Raw genomic sequence first — 26,739 nt, forward strand, 5'->3', positions numbered from 1 at the left:
AGCCTTCCGTGACACAAATATTGTGGGGCACAAAAGGGGAGGGAAAGCTCGCGGCTTGGAGACTCAGCGTGGGAGCGAAAGACTTCTCAATGCCTGATATAGCTGAGTAGGGGTAGCGTCCAGGCACAGGTGATGAGTAGGTGGAGCCGATGGCCAATAGGTTTCCGGTCCGGAATGCGGTAGAGTTGGGAACATGGTCAGAGGTGAAGTAATTTGATAGATGTTTAATTTGTATATCGCAACATAGTCTGACACCAATTGCAATAGCCAACAACTAAATAAAAGAATTTACAGTCAACAACTCGTGTAGCCCTGGGTGTCATAGTCTATTGAATATCTCATATCTCATTGTGTAAATGTTGTACTCTGGGTGCTATGCTGTGTGAACACTGTACTGTGGGGGAGAGACTGTGTGAATGTTGTACTCTGGGTGTTACACCTCACTGAGTGTTTAACTTTACTGTAGGTTCATCCTCTGCTTATGAGCGATCGGCGCCCTGTCTCCCAGCGCACCAAGTTGCTCCGCAGGACTGTGTCTGTGCCTGCCGATAGCAGACCCCATCCTGAGTCAGGTAAACACACACACACACACACCCACACCCACACGCACACGCACACGCACACACCCACACCTACACCCACACCCACACACACACACACACACACACACACACACACCCACACATGCAAAATCACACACACAAACACATGCAAACTCACACATGCACACACACTCATACACACACACGCACGCACACACACACACACACACACACACACCCACACATGCAAAATCACACACACAAACACATGCACTCGTGCACGAACACACACACACACACACACACACACACACACATGCAAAATCACACACACAAACACATGCACTCGTGCACGAACACACACACACACACACATGCAAAATCACACACACAAACACATGCAAACTCACACATGCACACACACTCATACAAACACACACATGCATACATACAGACAAACATGCACACATCACATTAATGCAGTATCACTTGCTTACAGAGACAGGTACACACACATACACACATATCACATTATTATAGTATCACTTACTTAAACAGACAAAGGTACGCATACACGCATTCACACACTGGTGTGTCACATATTTACAGGTGATACTGTATTAATCTCACATGCTCCTCAGATAGTGCCATTTACCCTCACTCATTCAGGCACACCTATACAAACACTCACTATATAAACTCCCACAGCATCTCAGGCAATACATTAGTACAATACCACTCTCACACTCACTTTATCACACAGACAGACACACGTGTACGCCTAAACACACACATTATCTGTTGATTTGCATTTTGTTGTCTAACTCTATCAGTGTTCAGATGTACACAGCTAAACGTGCATGCACGCTTGCATGCACACCTACACAAACACATACAGACACACACGCACATACAGTCAATTACATTTGTTCTTCATATTAATATAGTTTTAATTAATGCATATTGCATAGAAACTTTAGCTGTTGCTAATGATGTTAATGATGACAAGCTACTCATTTCTCATGGCAAGCTGATATTCAGTGATACTTAAATGTTTGAGTATGTGTTGGCAGTCAAAAGAGGCTGCTTTGGTTTGTTTGTATTGCATAACCAAAATGATGGTAAGGACAGCATGCATATCATTGTTTTGAAGCCAAAGCTGGGCAGTGAAGAAGAAAAGAAATTATTACTCCTGCATTAGATGCCATTATGGGCTTTTAATTCATTAGTCTTTCACAGTTTTACCATATGCGGTTACATGCGTTTACCCAAATTACACCTCAGATCCTCACAACTGTAAACAGAACATTACTGGTTCCACTAAGGCTTCTGGGCCCTCCCAACCTGACTCCATGGCAGCATCCTTCAAAATCACAACGTAACATTTGCCTTTATGGTACAAATCAAGCATATCGTTGACGCAGGGGTAGTTTTCTCCACCATGCTGCTAGACCAAGTTTTCACCAGCTGACCTTATTAGAGGATGAGATACTGTGCTCTGAAACCCCCAGAGATTTAGGATTTATGGGTTTGTGATGCTTTTCCCATGTTGACAGGTCTAAGCCTTCCACATGCTCATGTTCATGCTACAGTTACAACCTGTGCACTTCCTACCTGTGTCTTGATGTGGGAACGACACCCTATCAACCTTTTTAAAGAGTGCATGAAAGCATTATTCTAGTACCCATTAGGTGCTTTTATGTGTTTTTGGAAATGAAAATCCAGTATAATAGAGCTGCAAGATGCTTGATGAACTGTAAGAGTCCAATAATGTATGCAATTTATTACTTAGAGTACAACTTTACTCTCTTCTCTCTTGAACTTATTTATCCCAGCAAAGTATAGTTAATAAATAGCTTTAGGTATTAAATACTAATCCTATCTCTACATTGATAAACTGTATAGATATAATAATAATAATAATAATAATAATAATAATAATAATAATTACAGTCTTGCACCGGTTCATAATTGGGACTTTAAAAGCTGTTCCAATCAATAACTGACACATGCAATAAAAAGCAATTTTTTCTGAATCAGCTAATATTGAGTAAGTACAAAAACGTATTGTTGAGCTATTTGTAATTGTAGTTGGTAACAGACATATTTCTTGTATTTAATATTTTGGCGATACCACCCCCTTATATATGGGATGTATAGCTACCATTGTTGGTAAGCTCATTTCCACAAGAATCTTTCAAAAATTTTCTGTATTTTCCATATTAATCGCAAAAATATTGTATTGATGCTGTATAAAGCAGTGGATTTTTGTGGTGGATATGCGTGTGTCTGTCTGTGCTTGTGTGTGTGTGTGTGTGTGCATGTGTGTGCATGCGCATGTATGTGCGTGTAATTCCTTCATTTTTGACAGGCTTAGTCAGAGGTCAACTCTGAATTCTGGGCTTTAATATCATAACGCTTGTTACAGCTACACTGACAGCCATGGGTCTCTGAGGCGTGAAAACACTTGAACAAATGAATAAATTAGCATGTGTTAGACATGTTGGCGGAAAGGTATCCAGAGTAGGAGGAAGAGCCAAGGTCAGGACTGGAGAGAGCAGTGGACACTGGGAGTCTGCAAGGGTGATCTGGCTGGATACACTCATGCAGATCCCTGACCAGTAGGACAGGGCCTATAGCCATGACACCACATAGCAGAAGCCCAGCAAGGCATGGCTGCAGAGTTAATGCACACACACTCCAAAGAGGGAGAAACAGTGGGAGAGAGAGAGAGAGAGGGGGGGGGGAGAGAGAGAGAGAGAGAGAGAGAGAGAGGGGAATTTAAATGTTTTAATGGCACAGAATGAAGGCGTTTAAAAACATGGACTTTTTTGAAGGGAGGAAGGATAGCTGAGCAGCTCTGAGGTCAGCACTCAGCTATGCTTTGGTTGTAACCATGGTAATAATTACAGAGTGCTGTAGCTATGCTGTAAGCAGAGGCAGTGGGGTCAGAAAGAGAGAGGGAGAGAGGGGTGGGGATTGTGTGTGTGTGTGGGGGGGGGGGGGCGATATTCAAGGCCCCCACCACTTCTTTTCCTCTCTATCCCTTTGTTTTTCCCTTTCTCTTCTTTTCCCTCTAGCCTCTCTCGTTCTACATATCTCTCCTGTCTTGCTTCTTACCCCCTACTTCATGCTCGTTCCTCCTGTGCTGGGAACGATAACCATAATGTGCAAGCTGCCGGCTTGCGTTGTCATGGAAACAGGAAGACCTTATCTTGTCCCACCCCATTTCTGTGCATCTTGGTTGAGTCCATGCAGTATACTTTAGCTGGTTTCGCCTCTGGACTATACCAGTGAATCACAAATAGGGTGTTCAACAAGCAAACAATGCATACCTTAATGCAATTCTAAATAGAGGAATCATAGCACCCTTTGCAGTGTGAATTAGTCAGATTATGCCTTTTGTAGAATTAGAGACCAAATTCCTGAGCAAATTATGCATTATTGTGTTTTTGCATACTGCCATGACTGATGCTCTTTTACCTTATGGAGGAAGAAATGTGTGTGTGTCTGTGTGTGTGTGTGTGTGTGTGTGTGTGTGTGTGTGTGTGTGTGTGTGTGTGTGTGTGTGTACATGTGTGCATGTATGCGTGTGTTTCATTTTCAAAAGCACAGATACACAGTAGATTTTAATAAGGATCACATTCAAGACATCTTTGGTACAACATGGGCTGGGCGCAGGTCAGCTCAATTTAGAATTGATTCAGTTCCATTTTATTTCAGATACTTTATGCAAATGTCTTGGCTGATTAAATTAACTCCACACATGAATTAACTGATTTAAAATGGTATTGTTCACAATTCTAAATATGAGGAAGATTTCAGCTCTTTGTTAAGGAAAATCATATATATTTACAGAAGAGAAAGGTGTCCATTAGCGGATTTTGTGCATAAACTCAAAATATCAGCCACTATCGTTTACTGTTTCGCACACTGATGTTAAGTGTAACAAAAACTTGCTTTTACCACGTTCTGTTACTAAAAGGTACTGGTGATGAAAAGGAACATTTTAGGTGTATCTGCATTAAAGCCAGAAGACTGGCATATTTGTGCTTGGTGTTCTAAGTGATTGAATGTTTCTGCGTGTGTGTGTGTGTGTGTGTGTGTGTGTGTGTGTGTGTGTGTGTGTGTGTGTGTGTGTGTGTGTGTGTGTGTGAAAGAGAGAGAGAGCGAGGGAATGTGTGTATGTGTGAGAGAGTGTTTGCGTGGTGTAGTGGGAGGGGGTTCCTCATCTTTCTCATTAGTCTCCTTCATCCGTCTCTGACTTACGGAGAGTGAAAAGCGAGAAGGGACAGAGTGCGGTTAAACACGCGCTCTTGTCACACAGATACCCAGCTCTCCAAACCGCCCATTGGAAACGCGCAGAAGCCGCGCGCAGCGCTGTGGGTCTGCGCGTTATTTTATCTCACGCGGAGATGATGTGCCAGCGGTCCGCCCACGCACGAACATTTTCTGACACGAGAATTCAGCGATTTTATCACGAAGAACATTCAGCAAATGTGCGAATGATCATTTTATTCCACGCTTTGTTGTCGTAAGATGTTGCGCGAGGACGTTGTCGCGCGCATCCCTTGACAAACGCAACAGCGGGGAGGATATTGCAGTTGGCACGCGTCTCTGCCGAGGGACGCGCGCGTGTTAATTGTCATTGCTTAGGCTCACACGCGTGCATTTCAAATGTTATTAAGTTTGAAGCAGCATAGACTAGATCACTCGCTTTGCAGGCTAGCGTTCGCTTCGATGTGGAATAGGCTATGTTCAATATTTAGCAAATCGCACTCCAAATGTGAGCTCGTCTGTATGGAGTGACTAGCGCGACTGGATTAAAAAATCATCTGTAGTGTAAACTGAAGCCAAGTCCATCAAAAATATTGAGCTGACGTTTATCTTGACGATAATTAACACTGACTGGATAAAAATACACGAGCGAAAGATGAGAGAATCCAGCTTGGTTTCTTTACGGTACCGTGGAAACGGCAGCGGAATCGGGATTGTGCCAGAGGGTTTTGAGAGAGCCGGAGGTGAAAAGTCAGGGAGATACGAGCCAAAGGCGGCCGCGTACACCAAACCTTCAGCCGGACTGCCTAGCGCCGAACAGCCGTTTCCTAACCTGGAGAGAATGGACAAGGGATGGCAAAAGAGGGAGACGGCTTCGCTTGAGCAATTATAACATGAACTGCGCATGTTTTTTTAACTGTGAGGATACACATGAAGATTGCCCGTTTGCTCGCCGTTCGTTTAAAATGAGTTAGTATATAAATGATGCATGAAATATTTATGCTTTGCAAATAGCAGGCGTCCTCCGTGTGAGAGGAAGGTAGACTGCGATTAATAATTTATTAACTGCTCTTTCAGCTTTATTTTAATTATTATTCTAAACACAAGCACAATATTATATGAAATATGACATACAATATATGTCTCCTTAAGTGCAACTGACTGAATTACTCCTTAATTTCATAATGCACTGCAAAATACTATCTCAATCTTAAGATTTTAACAGGTTATTTAGATAAACTATTAGATATTAATGCGCCTCGAAGTGTTGCACATGTTCGCTCGCGCTAACGGCAAAGCTCCAACTGGACGTTTCTGATGCCGGGCTCCAAAAAGTAGCCGGCTGGAAGTGCTGACGTCACCTTAGACTTTGTACAGAGCGGGTTTGGGTCGCTGACAACGGAACGCACGCGGCACCCGCGCGCTACTTCACCGGGCCTGTCCCACAGCTTCGGAGATGGGTGGAAAAGCGCTGCTGGATCTCCTAAAAGGAAAGCCTGTCTGAAAAGACTCAGGAGCCTCCCTGTCCTGCTGTCCTGCAGTCCTGCAGACGTCTTCTCCTCTGTGCACCTCAGCCTTGACCACAGACAGACAGACAGACAAACAGACAGACTGACAGACTGACATGGAAAAGGGCAGAGGCCTGCAAGCCTGAAGCCTCGTCTTTCTCTGGTAAGCAACCAGATCAAGTTTCATAATAATGCTCTTAGTCTGATAATTACGCTAATTCTTGCAAAACCAGATGCTCACACAGATCAGTCAACCTGAACACGTACAGATGTGTTTGTATGTGCGAGTGTGCTTGTGTGTGTGTTTATCTTATTGGTTGAATTATGTGCTTTAGTAACACAGTAGTCGAAATTTGACATCAGCTATGTGTAAACCTCAGTCAGTTGTGCAGGAGCTTAGTGTAGCCACTGTCCTGATAAAGTGCAAGACTCTAAAACTTGTCTGTATGTGTGTGTGTGTGTGTGTGTGTGTGTGTGTGCTTGTGCATGGGCGCGTGCATAATTGTGTGTATGAGTGTGTTTGTTATGGGAAGCAGCTGACTAGACAGCTTTGAATTTAATAAAATTCCAGAATCAATCCACCTGCATTTCTAGGATCAATGCAGCTGGAGTTCTAGAGTTCAGTGGAACAGGAGTTCTAGAATTAAGTCATCGGAAATTCTACAGTCAGCTACAGCAGAGGCCTGGACTGCAATTAGAGTCGAGTATAGATGCATCTGGTGTGACTTTGCTTGAAACCACTGTGACATAGAACCACTCCTTCTCTCCCCCTCACTGAACGCAGCAGATCTCAGCAAGCCCCGGAGATGGTAGGAACGCTAGCAACCACCCAGACTAGAAAAAAAAATGAAGGAAGGCTTAAGTAGAATGTGGTAAATTTAGCTGCATTGCGTCCTGCCGCAGTATAAGTGTTAAATTACCTCCTATAGCTTTGCCATTTATCCATACAATGCTGAGTTAGTTTCAAATTAAGTCTGAGAAACAGTGGGGAGTTTGCATCATGGCCCAGGGGCACTGAGGTGTTAGGCTGGAAATCGAACACTGGTCGCCGTGGTAAATGAACGCTGGTCACCGTGGTAAATGAACACTGGTCGCCATGGTAAATTAACTTGAGGAGCGGATGGGGCAGGGGGGCAGGGTTCTCACAGCTCTTCTGTGTCAGGGAGATCTGAACGTATTGTGGATCCTTCCGTTGTTTATGAAATTGTTTGTGAAATGAAGCTGTTTATACAATGTAATCTTACGTTTTTTCATGTGTCAAAGGGCAAGTGGTGATTCAGAAATCTTGCACTCCAATCAAAAATATACTGGTGCCTGAAAAAACGCAGACGTCACCCCTTGCCAGTCCTCAGTCCCCAGGATTCAGAATAACAATTGTGATTGTGTTTACACTGTCCATTCACTTATTTTAGAACTTTTGCTACTATTTTAACCAGTTCATTTTTTAAGGCCCCAAATATGAGGACATGTAATTAACACCCACAGCAGTTCCCGAATTAGCTGTGTTAGTCACTGGAGTGGATCCTCTTTAAAGGTATAGGTGAAGTATCACCTTGTCTTTATGAGTGGGATCCTGAGTAACGTCTACTGCTAAAAGGACCTGCTCCCACTCTCCTGAAGAGAAGGTGCATTTCGTCATCTTTCCTGCATACGTCTTTCACAGGTTGGAGGACAGGTTAAGATTGTCTAAAGTTGGAACGCACACAGCAAACATCACTGTCCTAATGTGTGAGTTCTAATTTGTCTTTGTAATAACACATATGAAGGATTTATTGTCATCATAGCAGTGTACAATGAAATTTGGTGATTTTTAATTTTTTATTATGATTTTAAAGTGAGAAGATGCTTAGAATAAACTACGTTTTCAAATTATTAAGTCATTATTAAATTCATAATTCGTTGAAACGTACACATTGTGAATAGATAATAAATAATTTTTTGTTTAAAATCCATGTAAACTGTATAAAGGAAGTCTCAGAACTCTTCTGACTTTGTTGCAGTACTGGCCAGCACTGTACTTAATTATGGGCTTGTAACATTAGCCATTTTCAGTCAGGTACTTTTAAAGGTTATTAAAGATTAGATCTGCTCATTTTCGGTCCATGCTTTATTAAAACTCTTGACTGTTTTTATGATCACACAGCAGAACCTCACTGATAGCTTTAGTACTGGAGTTTCTAACTGGCCTTACACACCGTCCAGTGAGGAAGTCATTTAAGCCTTCAACACTGATAGTCTTCAAAATCAGGAAAGTCAGAGTAGGTTCACATATTTGTGTGCTCGTGTATTTTGTGTTCATTAAACTATTTGCTGCAGTACATCCCAGACATTTTTCAAAGTCAATTAAATCTGACGACAAACATTTTTTTTGCAGAGTGGTAAAATTAAGACCTGTGTAACCACATTGCAGGTTTCCTATTTTAGGAAAGTTTATTTATTAGGAGTTTTGAAGGGTTAAATGATTTGTACTGGTCTAAGCCCAATGAGAAGTACAGTTATAAACACTGGAAAACTGCAGTTTTAATGAGGTCTGGTTTGAAACGAAGCGAGCCTATTGTTTTCTCAGAGAGGGATAGTCAGCGCTGGTGTCTTTTCCTGTGTGAATGACACCTTTCAGAGGACAGTCCAGAGCTGCTGACCATCTCCTCTCATACTCCACAGTGCCCGTGTTAGCCGTGAGGTCGCTCAGGAGCGAGGTGTGAGTGGACACAGGTGGGAGGGCCAACACGGGGCGCAGAGTCGCCCCCTGTAGGAGCTGACATCATCGGTTCTGCTACCCTGACAGCTCTGCATAATACTCTGCACTGCCGACGATTCTTTATTTATTCGATCTCCCCTTCCTGGCTCTCTCTCTTTGTCTCCCTCTCTTTCTCCTCTCGTCCACCCACGCGCTCAGTCCAGTTACTCTTATACTCCACCTTCCTTCTTCAAACCACCTACCAGTCGTTTGCTGTGGACATTCGGCCTCAGGTGGAACATTGACCTTATATGACCTTTTCCTGCACACACTTCCTGTCATTTTGCGTTCATTTATGACCCTTCATAAGAACCAGTGAACCATGGTGCTTTTAACCCCAGGGTCTCCCGCTCCACAGCGCATTCATGTGGGTTTTGTCTTTAACTTGCTGTTAATCAGATAATCATCTAGGCTAGGTAGGAATCCCTAAACAATCCAGGGCATTTGAGTCGCCCTGGTGTTAAAGGATTAGGGCTGCTGGACTTGAGAAGGTTCGTACATGATCCAGCAGTCTCTCGGTACGTTCAGTTCCACAGCGCTGTGTAATTAATGCAGTGTGTTTAAGCTTGGACAAAATCCCTTGAGCGCTTTAGCTTACACTGACCCTAACCAAAAAAACAACAGAAATAAAAGTATGCATTTATAAAGATATGTGAACCCTAATCCTTGATATGTAGTCTTATTCTGACACATTTAATGAATATGCCAAATTGAGGCTTATTTGAACAGTTATATAAATCATAATTTGCATGAACACCTTTGCAAGGAAAAGAACAACACTGCATGATAAATCAGATTGACTGCTTTAAGTAATTCTAAGGTAAATTATAAATTCTTTGACTTATAATTAGCGTTGGCTTCAGTAAATTAGCAGAGTAAGCTGTGATACAAGAGCTATAGTGTGATGGACATGTTACAGTATATATTATGTGATACTACTGTTAATGTGGTTATATTCATTAGTATTGGTTTCAACACAGGTCCTATTGCTGTGTTGTAGTACAGAAACCGCAAAAATAAAACCTTGTGATTTGATACCACAATCACAGACCATAGAGTTTCATTATATACAGTGATATCAAATAGACTGTTTAAAGCTTCTTTTTATTGTTTTCATTGCATGCAAAGGATAATTTCACTTTGTACATGTTTACCGGTCAGTTGCTAATGGTCTGCGATTTTGTCCTTATTTCCTTTTTAGTCAGAGTTGAGATCCTGACCTGCATTTGTCCTCTGTTTTATCCAGTAAAAATAATAACAATAACTAGACAATCATAAACAATAATAGCAACAACTATAAAATCACAAACATAAATAACAGGAATTAAACAATCACAAACAATAATAACAATAATTACACAATCAGAAATAAAACCTTTCAATTCCTTACTTATAACTAACTAAATAGATTACATTTTAATTTTCCAATTACTGAACTGCTTTACAGACAGCTGATTCTTTTTTTTGGTTTAGACTTTAGCAATTACAAATGAATGTTTTCACACACATAAAATAACTGCTTTCAACATTGTTTTCTGTCTTCTCAAGCACAGAGGACAACATCTCAGTTACAATAAACAGTTACTGTAATTATCATAGCTCCCATAAAGAGTTTCAACAGGAGACAAAACAGAGCTCCTGTTGTTTAAATTACAAAGACATAAAATGTTTAAATGTTTGACATTTTTCATGCACCAGTAAAACCTTTTAAAACCTTACAAAATCTTTAAAACCCTGCAAAGAACTCATCTGTGAAGAAAGAAAGATATGAAAAACAAAACTGGAATCAGGATGGTTCAGCTATGATATGCTTCTTCTGCTAGTTTTCAGACAAAAAGGTTTGCCTCAATTAATCCGTTCAAGTCACACCTATCCATTCATGAACTTGTTATATAATTCATATGTGATCTTTAGGAAGCGCAAACATCTGCATGACAGAGAAGTCCTGCTGATTATGGCCTGTCCTCACACCTGATATAAAGGTATATATAGGCTTAATCTGAGTATGGTACCATATTGGTAGTGTATTAATAGTCTGGGGAAATAATCTATTGAAAATCTCATTTCATCTAAGGTGAAAATGCTATTTAATTCAAGGTGCTAGCTCAAAAATGCTGAAAGGTTTATAAATGGTTCTGCATTACATTTCAGCTCAACACATTTCTCTTTTTTCTCTTTCTCTCTCTTCTCTGTCTCTCTGTTTCTTGCTGTCTTTCAAAGATGTACATGACAGCTCTCTCTCTCTCCTCTTTGTCTCTCTTTCTCGCGTTTTCTGAGCTGTACATTACAGTAGGATATCTCCTCTCAGTCTCTCTCTGTGTCTCTCTGTCTCTCTCAACGCTGTACATTACAGTAGGATATCTCCTCTCGGTCTCTGTGTCTCTCTGTCTCTCTCAATGCTGTACATTACAGTAGGATATCTCCTCTTGGTCTCTCTCTGTGTCTCTCTGTCTCTCTCAACACTGTACATTACAGTAGGATATCTCCTCTCGGTCTCTGTGTCTCTCTGTCTCTCTCAATGCTGTACATTACAGTAGGATATCTCCTCTCGGTCTCTCTCTGTGTCTCTCTGTCTCTCTCAATGCTGTACATTACAGTAGGATATCTCCTCTCAGTCTCTCTCTGTGTCTCTCTGTCTCTCAACGCTGTACATTACATTAGGTTATCTCCTCTCGGTCTCTCTCTGTGTCTTTCTGTCTCTTTCAGAGCTGTAAATTATAGTAGAATATCTCCTCTGGCTCTCTCAGAGCTATACATTATATAAGGATATCTCTTGTCGACTCTCTCTTTCTCACTTTATCAGAGCTGTACATTACAGTAGGATATGACCTCTGTCTCTCTCTGTTTCTCTCTGTCTCTCTCAGAGCTGTACATTACAGTAGGATATCTCCTCTTGACTCTCTGTCTGTCTCTCTCAGAGCTGTACATTACAGTAGGATATCTCCTCTTGTATTACCGATGTGAGAACCTCAGAGACTCTTATTTCTTTGCTAAAAGACTTGTTGCACAGTGTCGCGCATACAAAATGCCCTGGGTTGTTGTATATTTATATAGATAATGTACACCCACACTAACCCCCCCCCCCCCCTTTCAGTCTCTTTCTCTTTTTCTCTGTTGATGCACATAGCAGTGCAGGCCTGGCTTGGAGCTGTTCCCACCCACGCGCACACACACACACACACACACACACACACACACACACATGCACGCGCGCACGCACACGCATGCACACACACTCCTCGAATCTGGATGCACATGTGACGTGAAGCTACAGAGTTTGTGTGTGTGCATGCGTGCGTGTGTGTGTGTGTGTGTGTGTGTGCATGGCCTCCGCTTGGTGCAGATAAACAGACTGATGTATACTTTGTGATCGTAGCCATCCACAGCACCAGCGAACAAGTCCGCAGGGAAATTTATATTCCTGTGCTTGTGTTTTTATAACCCATTGGAGTATAAAGTGTTCATTATCAGACACATGCTTGCGCTGCCATGTGCTTACTATCTATCTGCCTGCCTGTCTGTCTGCCTGCATGTCTGTCTGTCTCTCTGTCTGTCTCTCTATCTAGATATTGATTACCAATTTTATCTTTGATCCATCAATTGATCTGTTTGTCCATCTTTCTGTCTTCACATCTGTTTCACACACATCCCCTCACAGTGTATGAAAAATCACAGGTCCTGGGTTACATTTAGGGTCGAGTGCTATTACGACATGAAATTACTTTTATACTGCTAAGCTCATGCATGCAATATATGCAAATGCTTTGATATGTGAAGTGCTGTAATTATTAATTCACAAACACCACATGATACTACAATTCCACAAATATCATAGCTTGCATTAATGTGCTATTATAGCACATCCGTGTGTTATTTTTCCAAGTTTAACATTAAGAGTAACAAATAATGATAACAAATTATACGAGCAACAGCCACGATATTTCTGGTTGTCATGAAGGTGAAGCTTTTAATCCGTCAGTGGTCACCCAGCTTTACTGCACATGTTGAAATCTCTGCTTTGTAATCGTATGTGTTAGTCGGCTCTCTCAAGATCCTGCAGGTACATTTACCTGCCAAACTCATTTTTGCAAGGTGTCAAGTAGAGCGTGTATGTCAATGTGCACTTATACATATATGACGTACTTGCACAGTGTGTCACACTAACTATAGGTGTGATAGCATGTATGTATGCATGTGTGCTTATATGTGTATACGCGTGCATTGGTGAAAGAGTGTGTGTGTGTGTGTCTGTGTGTGTGTGTTTGTGCTCACCTGTTTGTATGTGTGTCTGTGTTTGTATATGTTTGCAGTCATACATGAAAGGTGCTTGTGCTTGTGCTGTTTGTGTGTGGGTGTGAGTGTGTGTGTGTGTGTGTGTGTGTGTGTGTGTGTGTGTGTGTGTGTGTGTGTGTGTGGGCATGTGAGTGGGCGTGTGTGTGTGTGTATTTGACTGTTCATGTGCTGTGATCCCCCTCTTGGCTTCGTGTGTCAAAAATCTTTCTCTACTGAAATGGAGGCCGTAACCATGGTGATCAAACAAAGATCTGGAATTCAGAATAGAATTTGCGGTTCAGAAAGCAAAAAAAGTGAGTGAGAGAGAAAAAAGACAGAAAGAAGAGAGAGAGAGAGTGGGAGAGAGAGAGAGTGGGAGAGAGAGGCGAAACGCTCTTCTGAGCACTGGTGTAAAGGCGTGCCATACTCCTGTAGATCCACTGCTCTTTATAAGCTTGTCACAACTCTGAGCTTGCATACCTAATCCTCATTTAAACTATATATATATATATATATATATATATATATATATATATATATATATATATATATATATCTCAAGAGCTTTCTCAGACACCTGAATATCAGAGGCAGGTTTGTCAGGTGTAGGTTGATCCTGAAGTCTGTGTCAACTCTCTAGGAGATATACCTGCCATCAGAGGTCCTGATCCACTTCCTTCAGGTTTTCCAGTGGCGTGGGGATATTAAAGGCAGGCTCAGAGCGAATGTCTGCAGGGCAGGAGCTCTCCTGGGCCGCAGGATGGGCTGCCTCACACAGGGTGCGCATGGTTCTATAGGCAGATTCATCTGCTTTGTCCAAACTAAGACCTACAAGATCCTTACCTTTTCCTCATAATGATTCATGATTTCGATAAACTTTAAAGTAAAGGCCATTTTGAATGTGCCTTAGGGGTTTAAGATGAGTCTACATTCAGACACATGATACTTTTGACAGGGAATGAATCGCATGTAGACAAATGATTCATTCTACAGGGAATTAATCGCATGTGCTGCTTGTGAATCATTGGGCCTTGCCTGGTTAAGGGACATAGGCACCCTAACAAATCTCGAAGTATTGTTTTGGTGATAATGGAGCTATGCTTGGGAACATACTGCTATAATTATCACCTGTTTAATTTTTCAGCTGTTCCTGCCAAGTAGCATATTTCTGTAAACATGACAGCAATTTAAATTCCGTGGCCATCGGGTAGAGTACTTGAGATTTTATTTTTGGTTTTATATAACACTGTTTCTGTCTAAACAAGTTCTCTTCATTTGTTTGGTTTAAAACTGACATGTTGACCCCCTGTACATTAGGATCCTCTGGACAAGCATTTTCACTCTCTACCAGAGAGTATGTAACATACTAGAGTTTCTCTGGAGAGTATGTCACACACTGGAGTTTCTCTCTTTCATTTGCATGTAGCTCAGTGTTCTTTACCAGAATAAAAATGTTATAATGTTTTTATATATATATATATATATATATATATATATATATATATATATATATATATATATATATAATTCTAGTTAATTAGACTAGTAATCAGTAGGTTTAAAACCTCACCACTGTCATGTTGCCACTGTTGGGCCCCTGAGCAAGGCCCTAAACCCTCAGTTGCTCAAATTGTGTTCAGTCAGATTAAATTCCATAAATGTTATTTGGTCATTTTGTATTTGTGTGGCAAAGCAGACTTTGTACTGGGAATAGTTAAAGGGGAAGGTGCTGAAAAAATTGTATGTGACAGAAAGAAAGAGAGCGATAATTTGCTTATGATTGATTTTAAATTATCGCAATATTGAATAATATCGTTTATCGGCCCAAGGCTAGTTGGAGCCTTCTTCTGCTCATTCGCAGCAGTCTGAGAGGACGTTCCCTGCGGCAGCAGATCCAAAGGCTCCCCCCTTTGTTCCAGTGACAAGTAACATTGTGCTTACTATGCTATTGATAACAGACCCCCTGGTTTTACCCTGTGCACACACCAACTGCAGCATGTATGCATCTTCGACAACTCTTCGAAAGATTTATTTTCCTCAAAGTTGAAAAGACATCAGGTTTATTCATGACACCTTTTCTAAATGAGCATGGGGGTTCTAAATATTACATAGACCAAGTCCTGCTTGGATCAAACCTGGGGTCAGAGATCAGTGAGCTCTTCAGAGATGAGATCTAGCTGTTCACTTGAATGTGTACCTCATTCTGGGAGTGCTGCGTCAGGAAGAGCCTGACCTCTGTGACATGAATTCCTTAGTTTCGTGACGTCTTTAACAGCAGGTCCACCAGTGGAGTGCAGATCCCTTCTGATCTGCTGTGTCTAGCGAAATACTATTATAACACCACTGTTGGTCTGCCATTTCTGTACTATGATAACATCACAGCTGCTGTCATTTCTGTACTATTATAACATCACAGCTGCTCTGTCCTTTCTGTATTATGATAACATCACTGCTGCTCTGTCATTTCTGTACTATTATAACACCACTGTTGGTCTGCCATTTCTGTACTATTATAACATCACTGCTGCTGTCCTTTCTGTACTATTATAACATCACAGCTGCTGTCCTTTCTGTACTATTAAAACATCACAGCTGCTGTCCTTTCTGTACTATTATAACATCACAGCTGCTGTCCTTTCTGTACTATAATAACATCACAGCTGCTCTGTCATTTATGTACTATTATAACATCACAGCTGCTCTGTCATTTCTGTACTGTTATAACATCACAGCTATTCTGTCATTTCTGTACTATTATAAAATCACAGCTGCTCTGTCCTTTCTGTACTTTTATAAAATCACAGCTGCTCTGTCATTTATGTACTATTATAACATCACAGCTCATCTGTCCTTTCTGTACTATTATAACATCACAGCTCATCTGTCCTTTCTGTACTATTATAACATCACAGCTGCTCTGTCCTTTCTGTACTATCAAACTGGATTTCTTTCTTTTTTCTGTGCTTTTTTATAGAGCACAGACAGGTTTGTATATATACATACATAAATACATACATACATACATACAGAAAAGGGCTGTATAGATAAACAGAAAGCCTTTCTAAGTTAACTATTTTCATTTGACAGTGTCTTAAATAGTAGTGTGGTCTTGTCTAAATATAGCTGTGTAGATTTGGACTTTTGTTGGGTAAAGTGGTAAGCCACAGAGTGGTGCATGTATGCATAGTGTCTTTCTTTGCCCCAGACTTAAAGTGGTAGGTTGGAGCCATTTTGATGTAAATATGCAGTTGCACATATTTACCTGTATATGTTAGGCATACCTTTAGATACACACTTTAACCTGAACTAATGACACACGCCCTGCCTCACTCAGAACAAGCATGAGCCTGACCCAACAGTATCATGAACCTTCATTTTGGCTCATTCAGTGTGAAGAACCAGACCATGTCTGTCCCAAAACTGCACACATCCCCTAAGCCTTGTAGCTCATTCAGGCGTCTCTACTGTGCCGTATAAACCGCCCTCTGGATTTCCTGCACCAGAAATGCTAGCCTGTGTGATATCTAAAAATTAGCCACACCCACCACCTATTCTGTTTTCCTGTTCTTTAAGGAGGTCAATTATAAATATTGCTGAGGGTGTAATTCAGTCAGGCACAGAAAGGGGGCAGTAGTTCACACCTTGCTCATTCCCTACCTCTCTCTTGGCAGGGTCAGTATAACTGTCCAGGTTTTTCTTTATCTCCTTTTAATTACTGAGCCTTACACAAGGGCTTAAAGCTGTTGCACTGTCTGTGTGTGTGTGTGTGTGTGTGTGTGTGTGTGTGTGTGTGTGTGTGTGTGTGTGTGTGTGTGTGTCTGTGTGTGTGTGTGCGTGCGTGTGTACACGCATGCTTGCACATGTATGCATGCACACTGTCTTTAAGAGCTCCATCACTGTGAGCCAGTTTGAAAAAATCAATAAGAGAGAAAGTGTTTTGTGTGTTTTTGTGTATGTATGAACCATGGAGCTGACAATATAATGGAACCCCCAGACAATATATGAATATATCCATAACCAGACAGCAGTTGTCAAATGCTCTCTCGCCCATTTTGAACAATGTACCGTAGGCAGTTGGACCAACTCTCACACCGAACAGTTGACAACAGGCGGTGTGGGTTGTAGGCTCTCGCAGGCTTTCTCGAAAGAAAAACCCATCCAGCCGCAGAATTAAGAAAAAAAAAACAAAGCAGCAAAAGACCGGTGACTCATCACGTCATATCACTTTGTTCCGCGGCTTTGAAGTCGACAATTTATTTGCTAATTACTCAAGATACATGTCTTAATATGCGTTTGCATGAGGAGCGCTTCTTTTTCTCCTGTGTGAGTCCAGCTTTTCTGAGTCTCAGCTGTCCCTCCTCGCTCCTGTTTATGAGGTATGATGTCCCATGACACAGGAAGCGCTCCCTCAACCTTTTCTCACTCTCACAGAGGACAACTTGACCATGATCTGCATAAATAGCAACTTCAGCAAAATGAGTCGTGTGTATTTGTTTTATGGCATATAGGAATATACTCTCATAAAAGTTTTTTTTTGTAGAATTTTTCGAAGGCTTCAAAAGCATTCATGATCAAAAAAAGTTTGATCCTGTTCCACAGACAGAGCAGAGTGGTAGTGACACCGAGGTCATGGATTTGAGTCGAAGGCCGAAAATGCGGATGCATCTAAAAACATGCATCTTCAGCTATCTGTGAATGAGCCAGTCCATTTAGTGCTCCAGCTGTGAATTTAAAAGGGCATGACATCTTTAGCACCTTGGCCAGTGCACCACAAGGGCCACGTCTGTGACGTTCTCTGATCCCGCGGTGCACCTTCCTGCTCTGCTGGGTGTGGGCCTGCAGCTCTGAGCATGTGCCGATGCACTCTGACCATGAGCACGTCCAGACTCCTGTGTGCTTCCTGCAGACACAAGAGTAGACGCCAGCGCAGTTTCTTAAAGGTCTCACAGTTTTTGTTGTTTTTATTATGGCAGTTTTCTGCCCTCTTCATTTGTGCTGGAAAAGGTCTAAAGTACAAGTAGTTTTGTAAATAAAGTCTGGTCTGTGTGTGTGTGTGTGTGTGTGTGTGTGTGTGTGTGTATATATATATATGCTACTTTATTTCGGCACATTCAGCTGTGTAAGCCTCTTTGTCTTTCTCTCTGTTTCTCTTTCTCTTATCCTCACTTTGAAACGTCAAGATCTAAACATTTTCTTCAATCTAAAAATAATGATGATGGCGTTGATGATGATGGCAATGATGACGTGCACAACGGCGACCCAGGCCGGTTTCTGTAGATTTGAGATGACTCAGTCTTCACCATGCGCCCAGCACTGAGGAGTCCAGAATAAGCACTAGTAGGTCTCCTCCTTGGGGCATCAGAAACACAATCTCAGGTTGAAATAGTGATAAAGTTGATAACTACATCCTGCTTCTCGATCACCCTGAGAAGCATCATCAGGGAAGCAGAGAGGACGAGTGAGAGGTGCTGAAGAAAAACCAGCCAAGGACTGAAAATCACGATGTGTGTATGTGTGTGTGTGTGTGACTCATATTTCCTATCCTGAATTGGTATATTCCTTTTCTCCTTTATGAGTCAGCGTGGCTTATACTGACATATGGAGCGGCATGTCTATGGCTCTTTGTCTCAATCTGTCTATATATTTAGCTTTGTTTAGTTTAGGAGTAAAAGTTAAAAGTCATGGTTTAACTTTTGAAGTCAGATTTCAGGACACATATGAAGTCTCATTATGTGACGTATTTATGCAATTCTGTGCCTAATGAAAGTGCTCGTGTGAGCTCTAGACATTTGCACAGTAAACCTTGCTCTACGATCAATCATTTTTTATTTAAAAAACTTTTGGTTTTAACGTTAAGAGGGGATTTCACATTTTCTTTTATATGGAGAGTGTGAAAGATGGTTGTGTGTGTGTGTGTGTGTGTGTGTGTGTGTGTGTGTGTGTGTGTGTGTGTGTGTGTGTGTGTGTGTGTGTGTGTGTGTGTGAAAGTGAAAAAGATAGGGAACAATAAATGACATGCGGATATTGCCTCTTCTTATTACTGGTTAATGTTGCACTGTAATTTATGCAATATTTTTAATTTTAGTGTAGACTACATTTGATAGGGTGTGTGTTCTCTTTGAAAGAGAATTACAAGACAAGAGACAGGAAAGACATGACAGTGGGGGGAGGGGTTGTGAAAAAGGGAGGCGAGAGAGAGTTAAATGGAGTGAGAGAGACAGAAAGAGAGACAGCGCTACTGGAATTATGTAAAAGAGAGGTGCGTGGGAGAGAGAGAGAAGGGGAGATGGGGAGAGGGAGAGAGAGAAGGCGATGGATGTAGAGGAGAAGGTTGTGTATTTATAGCTCCTCAAAATATATAAAAAGAAAAAGGTTAGTGCCAGTCCTGGGGGAAATCTAGGACAACAAGCATGAAGGGAGAGAGACATTTTGGGGGAAAACGGAGCCATGAACTGAAAAAAGCTTTGAAGGTGTGTGTGTGTGTGTGTGTGTGTGTGTGTTTGCAGCCTATTTTTAGATCTTTGAGTTCCAGAACTTACTGCTGCTCATTTGGCCTTTGCCTGTTTCCCCCTAAGCCAAACAATTAGTCTGCCTTCCTTTCTCTCTCTCTCTCTTTCTCTCTCTCTCTTTCTCTCTCTATCTCTGTCTCTCTCTATCTCTGTCTCTCTCTGTAGAGCACGCTCGTGCTCGTAGAAAGAGCTTTGCCACAGTGAGGCAGAGAAGCATGGAAACCCCTCCCACTGCTCCTCCACAGCCATTCCGTCAGTCCGTGAGTACCACAGGCTCCGCCTTTCTTGTATCTTTGGCTCCACCTCTCTCAGCCTACATTCCGGTTGTGCTCAACATTTACATGATTGCATTGATTATATGATTGCATATGATTACAGTTAATGTTTCCATTACACATAGTGCCCATCACTGTAGACAGGAATCATAATCAAGATAAATGCTGTAATTAGCATGTTTTTGGACTATTTTTGTCCACGTTATTTTGTAGTCCAGAGCATCTTAAGGTCAGCACTACAGAGTCCTTTTCACTAGAGCTTGTAAACCATTTATTACATGGCTTGTCATAACAACGTAACAACGGAGAATCTCCAGGGACGTCCCAGCTGCTCACATGAATCCACCTGATTCAGCCTGTCAGCTGTTCAAAAAGACGGAGTTGGGGAACACTGCCGCTACAGTGTGCAGTGCAGTCATTTTCATAATTCCTATTTTTGCACCTGGGTTTTGTGAAGAGGAAGGTAGAGGGAAGTTTTATGTTTAGTATTTGGAGTGTAGGAATGTGAGAGTGAAGGAGCGAGTGCAAGGAGATGTGGTTCTGCTAAACTGCACCTGCCCTCCATCTGTCTTTGCTAAAAAAAATGGCTTTTAATGAGGTCACAGCTGAACCGCCCACCGAGTTTGCCTGGAGTTGTTTGAAAGAATTCTGTTTGGTGGTGTTTAGTGTTATAGATGAGATAATTATAGCTAAAGCTGACACGATGTTGGACTGAGGCTGTAGGAAACTACAGGAGAGCAGGTGCTTTTAAACACGTATGGCCAGACGGCATTGCTTTGAGAGCGGGAGAGACAGCCAGGAGAGAAAGATGGAGAAAGACAGAGTGAGAAACAGAAAGCAGAAAGTGAGAGAGAGAGATGGAGAGACAGATAAGGAGAGAGCTAAATGGGGAGAGAAAGAGATGGACAGAGGTAGTTGAAAAGAAAGAAGGAAAGAAAGAAAGAAAGAAAGAAAGAAAGAAAGAGAGTGAGAGCGTAGGCAGTATCTGAGCATGAGTCACCAGGCCAGAAACAGCTTGTGAACTGATTCAGTTACAGCGCCATCTTGTGGTTTGAGGCAGAGTGTTGTACTTCTCCACCAACCGGAAAGGCTAAAACAGGAACAAACTGAATCTCATAACCAACACTTTCCTCTGAAAGTGATGGGAAAATGCTTTGTTCCCCATGAACACTACGTTTAAAGTAATCAATCAGTCAATCAATCAATCAATCGAACACCTAATTGTCATGGATTATTATTAAACCAACCTGAGGAGTGATTTGCTTTCCTCCTTTCTCGTGCATTATATTATCTCACACAAGGCATTTGGCCCCAGCACAAAACCACCCTTTTTGCATCATCTTACTGAAATGATTTGCTTGTGTTCCACTTTTTTCTCCTTGGGAGCTGGCAGTGTTTGTGGGAAAATCCTGATTCCTTGTCAGGAGTAATGAGTCTTTCTGTGCCATTTCTTTCCTTTGTCGTGTGTTTTGTAATATGGGGCGGTTTAACCCCTGGAGAGTCAGAGACTTAGCTTAGCTCAGGTTTTTCTCTCCTGCTTGTAATTACTGTACCAAACTATTCTATGCGGCACGGCCAAACCAAGCCCAGCCTGTCTCTCTCAGACTTTACTTGCGAGCTGTCTGGGTAACTTTCTACATGTCTGTCCATCTGATTAGAGTTTTCTTAGCCGCCGTCTGAAAAGCTCAATTAAGCGAGCAAAGAGCCAGCCCAAACTTGATCGTACCGGAAGCTTCCGCCACATGATTCTCCCACGATTTCGCAGTGCTGACCAGGAGAGGTACGAGAAGTATGCATGCAAACATACACACACACACGAACACGGACACACATCGTCATTTCCTCTGAAACTGATAACCTTCATTACAACCTTGCATGCGTAGTATATATTTTAAAAAAACAAAACAAAAACTCAACATCCAGGCAACTGCCCAACAGGCTAGCCTTGTGTGAGTGAGCCTGCTAGGCTGTCATGCTTGACTTAAACAATAGTAAATACTGGCTTCATAGAGAGTCTGAGCTGCCAATGTTTACCTGACCTGTGGTTCATAGTTCCACTTGAGTTGTGTCCAAGACTCCATTGAGCTTTTTGGCCCAGGCACCTGCTTCTTCAGGCAGTAAATAAAAAACCCTACTGCACAAATCTCCACAACCCCACGCAACACCATTATGAAGAATTATGGCTTCTCATCCATCTTTTCTCTCTTTCTCTTTCTTTCTCAGCAGTTAACCTTTGAAATTCTCATAGCTTTCTCCCTCCCTTTGCCCTCCTGGCAGAACGCGTCTGATGCAGAGCTTTAAGGAGTCTCACTCCCATGAGTCTTTGCTGTCCCCGAGCAGTGCAGCTGAGGCACTGGATCTCACGCTGGACGAGGACGCCATCATCAAACCCGTCCACTCCAGCATCCTCGGCCAGGAGTACTGCTTTGAGGTGGGTGGTCAAACCAAAACCCAAACTAACACTGCTTAGATTATTTCTAGATCATAAGCCAATAGAAACAGAATCTAGTTTTTGGTACTTTAATCAAACTGGATTCTGCCTCAGCCAGCTAGGATTCTGGGAATGCTGGAATTCTGGGAATATTGAACCATAGTGGTCTTGGTTTTGACTCCAAGTCCAGTGTCAAGAAGAAATGACCAGGCTCAAAGATGACCACCTGTACATGACCTTTTATCCTGTGTTTGTGTGTGACCTTTGCCCTGTTTTTGTATGTGTGTATTTACCTCTGTGTGCATGCGACTTTTAGGTGACAACAGCCTCAGGCACAAAGTGTTTTGCCTGCCGTTCGGCTGCCGAGAGGGACAAGTGGATCGAGAACCTGCAGCGTGCGGTTAAACCCAACAAGGTGGGAAGTGACCTGCTGAATCGAGAGCATGCATCACCTGTCAAAACACAAGGAACCATTTGAGAATGCATTGTCATATCATTATACTGCTTTACGCTGGATTTGACTTTCAGTAGGGGCAGAGTGGATATTGTCTCATATGTCCAATAATCAAGTTAGATATTACATCCACTCTGTTTCAGCCTGTGGGAGCTTTGCATGAACATCTGGAACCAATATGATAGCATTACAAATGACTGCCTGTGTAGTATTGACTAATCTAATGTGGTAGGGTTGTCTTGGAACCCATCTTTCACTTGTTAGGGGCTAACTGCAGTTAGGTATCTGTCAGATTGGGTGGTCTACAAAATGCTGTCACATTGACATTGAAGCTTCAGTTTTACCTGAACCTGGGACCATACATTTGGTGGCCTTCCAGAATGATTGCCACAAACTATCCAAATTTACAATCATTTCCTTTTTTCAACATTGATGCATCTCTTTTCCCCTCTATTACGATACATTTGTGAATGAACGCTGCTATTCAGTGCTGCCAAGGGAGTATGGTGTTTCCATTTGAATATGGCTCTTTTTTATAATGGCATATATAAGGTTTTCCATGCCACTACTGACTTTGAGGGGGCTAGATGTCTGGATCTGAACTCCTGTAAAACTGCTTGAGACAGTGCTTGTTGTTAAAAGCTGTATAATTAAATGTAATTTATACAATTAAAATTTATTACATTTATTTAATGTATTAAATTCCAGCAAAGTCCAGGAGACCAACAGAGACTTTCCCACATGAAATGTCCAAATGATTTTAAGTATCCATCAGTCAATAAAACACATGCTCAAGCTCCAACGTGCATTTTGACAAATGCAAAAATGGGCTAAAAATATTCCTGGTATTTTAGCAATAAGTGGTATTAAGAGTTTAAAACAACACAGATGGTTTGTAACTTGCTGAACAGGCGATGTTCCTGAAACATCATCTGTTGGGTTTCATAAAGCAAGTAGCAAAACTATTAGAGCAAGAACAAGTGCAATCTCTGATGTAAAACACTGCAATTCTCAGTGGGACTAATGCAATTTAAAATAAATGAAAATTTGTTTGCATAAAAAAAATTGTTATGAAAATTAAAAAACAGGGTGAGACGATGGTAGGCCAGCTAATTACTCATCATTTAAAAAAATCTGCTAGTTAGCATCCATTTGCTATATGTAATCAAATGTTATAGAGAAAAGAAGACTCTCCCTCATTTACTGTTATGATTATTAATGTGGTTGAGTAATTACAGTCTCAGGAGAGTATCTAGTCATAGTGAACCCAGATTAACCCAGATGCTTAAAAAATGCTGTTAAATTCAGTGAATGCTGAAAGTTGTCCATATATTGATATGTTTCAGACCCATCTTAAAATGGATTCAACACATTATTTTTCTGAGATCAACCTACATATTTTGGAATGTTTTGTAAATTTATTAAAAATAAAAGACTGAAATTTCACATTATCATACAAATTCAGACCATTTGTTATGACACTTGCTGTTGAGCTGTGGTTTATCCTACTTCCTTGAAATGCTCTAAACTTTATTGGAATTGATTGTTCCATTAACTGAATTGATTAGACACAATTAGGAAAGGCACACAGATGTCTATATAAGGTCTCACAATTTATGGTCTATGTCAGAAAAAAACAATCATTTGACGTTGAGAGAAGGATGAGAGAATTGTCTGTAGACATATTCTGTCAAGGATTATGTCAAGGCACAGATCTAGGGAAGCTCAGTGCCTTGACACATTTCTGCAGCACTGAAAGTGTGCATGAGTCCTGGAGTCTCCATCATTCTCAAATGGAAGAGGTTTGGAACGAGTAACTGACTTCTTAGATCTGGCCACTCAGCCAAACAGAGCTTGAGAGATTCTGCCAAGAAGAAAAGGAGAACCTTCCAGCGGAAAGGTGGGCCAAGCTAGAGGATCACTCCCAAGAAAACCACTCACTGCTGCCAAAGGTGCTTTAACCAAGTACTAAGTGAAGGTTCTGAATACTTATAGAAATTGAATATTTCAATTTTTATTTTTAATACATTTAAAAAAACATTCTAAAAACCTGCTTTTGCTTTGTCACTGTAGAGTCATGAGAAAAATGAGTTGAATCCAAGTTGGATCCAAAGTTTCCAAAATGTAAAACTCGAAAGGGTGTGAAAGACTTTCTGCATACATTAAGAGGACTAGGATATGTTTCCATACTTATGTTGCCTTTATGCACAGATGGATTATCAGTGAGGGTGAAATTTCGATTCGTTTGTCATGAAGAATTATATCCTATGTAATAAAGCCTTATTGTTCTTTGTCCGCCTTTATTACCATCATGTGGATGGTATGCGCAGAAAGCTGGAGTATTGATACGTTATTTTATTGTCTCTCAGAATAAATCAATTAAAAATCCCACAAGGCCATGTAAGCATTATGGAGTTGAAATCTATTGACAAACTAGGAGTACTTAATAGAATCCTCACTGATTCAAAGGACAATTGAAGCAAAATATTACTAACAGTAAATGACATGTAAAGAGGTAGCATTATCACTTTTGCATAACTGCCCCTGTGAATAATTGTTAACCATATAACCCTTTTTGCTCACTGCTGGTAGTATCTTATATACTGTAGTTTATATAATTTTGTGCATTCTGGTGTTTTATATTTTTTGATTATCCTGATACCGTTGCAGGATAACAGTCGCCGGGTGGACAATGTACTTAAGTTGTGGATCATCGAAGCACGGGACCTGCCGCCTAAGAAGCGCTATTACTGCGAACTATGTCTGGACGACATGCTATACGCGCGCACCACCAGCAAGCCTCGCACCGATACCGTCTTCTGGGGCGAGCACTTCGAGTTCAACAACCTCCCCGCCATCCGCAGCCTACGACTGCACCTCTACAAGGAGACAGACAAGAAAAGACGCAAGGTCTGAATGCCAGGGTCAGCCAGGGTGTGACAACTAGCAGTGTTATGACTAGCAGTTCTGGGAGCTAGCAGTGTTGCAGCTTAGCCAGCGTGTGAACGTTAGAAGTATCAGCAGGAATGATGTACTTTCCTTAAGGATCAATATCTATCTATCTATCTATCTATCTATCTATCTATCTATCTATCTATCTATCTATCCATCCATCCATCCATCCATCCATCCATCCATCCATCCATCCATCCCTCTACCCACCCACCCAAGGTTGCTTAGCTTAAAAATAGTAACATACCTTCATTTTATCAAGATAGAGATGAAAGCATGTTATTTTCTTCATCGTTTCTTTTTTTAGCATACGAGATGAGTACAGGCCATCTCACAAAGGTATCTAGCAATGGCCAGCCTATATCTTTGACTTTGTGTTCTCGGCAGGAGAAGAGCACGTATCTGGGCTTGGTCAGCATTCCTATCTCCAGCATCACGGGTCGACAGTTTGTGGAGCAGTGGTACCCCGTGATCCAGCCCAGCGTCCTTGCCAAGGGTGGAGGTGTGGGCAGTGGCAAGGTCATCAATGCTTCACTGCGGCTGAAGTCACGCTACCAGACCATGAGTATCCTGCCCATGGAGCTGTATAAGGAGTTTGCGGAGTACGTGACGAATAACTACCGTACACTGTGCTCTGTTTTGGAGCCACTCCTGAGCGTGAAAAGCAAGGAGGAGGTAGCCTGTGCCCTGGTGCACATTCTGCAGAGCACCGGCAAGGCCAAGGTTTGTGAGGTCACTTCCTTAGCTCTGGGGGTTTGCATTTGGATTCTTTCAGGTTTTG

At 41.6% G+C, this 26,739-nt stretch overlaps 1 protein-coding gene across 7 annotated transcripts in view; it reads left to right on the plus strand.

Annotated features, from left to right (window-relative positions):
* syngap1a (synaptic Ras GTPase activating protein 1a) overlaps window positions 1–26,739 on the plus strand; it is a 73,760-nt gene that overhangs the window by 17,745 nt on the left and 29,276 nt on the right. For 5 of the 7 annotated variants that reach the window (XR_014123281.1, XM_081712823.1, XM_081712822.1 and 2 more), the window contains exons 3-9: window positions 467–572; window positions 20,012–20,106; window positions 21,780–21,901; window positions 22,399–22,552; window positions 22,869–22,967; window positions 25,677–25,916; window positions 26,346–26,681. Coding sequence is in view for 6 of the 7 variants with exons in the window: in XM_081712823.1 (XP_081568949.1) it covers window positions 467–572; window positions 20,012–20,106; window positions 21,780–21,901; window positions 22,399–22,552; window positions 22,869–22,967; window positions 25,677–25,916; window positions 26,346–26,681 (1,152 nt within the window). In the remaining variant the exon portion in view is untranslated. Of the gene's footprint in view, window positions 1–466; window positions 573–4,813; window positions 6,492–18,533; window positions 18,675–20,011; window positions 20,107–21,779; window positions 21,902–22,398; window positions 22,553–22,868; window positions 22,968–25,676; window positions 25,917–26,345; window positions 26,682–26,739 lie in introns of those variants that run through there. The other 2 variants (XM_081712824.1, XM_081712825.1) reach the window with 2 other exon arrangements.

Source organism: Electrophorus electricus, chromosome 4 (genome assembly GCF_041902795.1).
Source record: "Electrophorus electricus isolate QZ-2024a chromosome 4, ASM4190279v1, whole genome shotgun sequence".
Lineage (NCBI taxonomy): Eukaryota > Metazoa > Chordata > Actinopteri > Gymnotiformes > Gymnotidae > Electrophorus > Electrophorus electricus.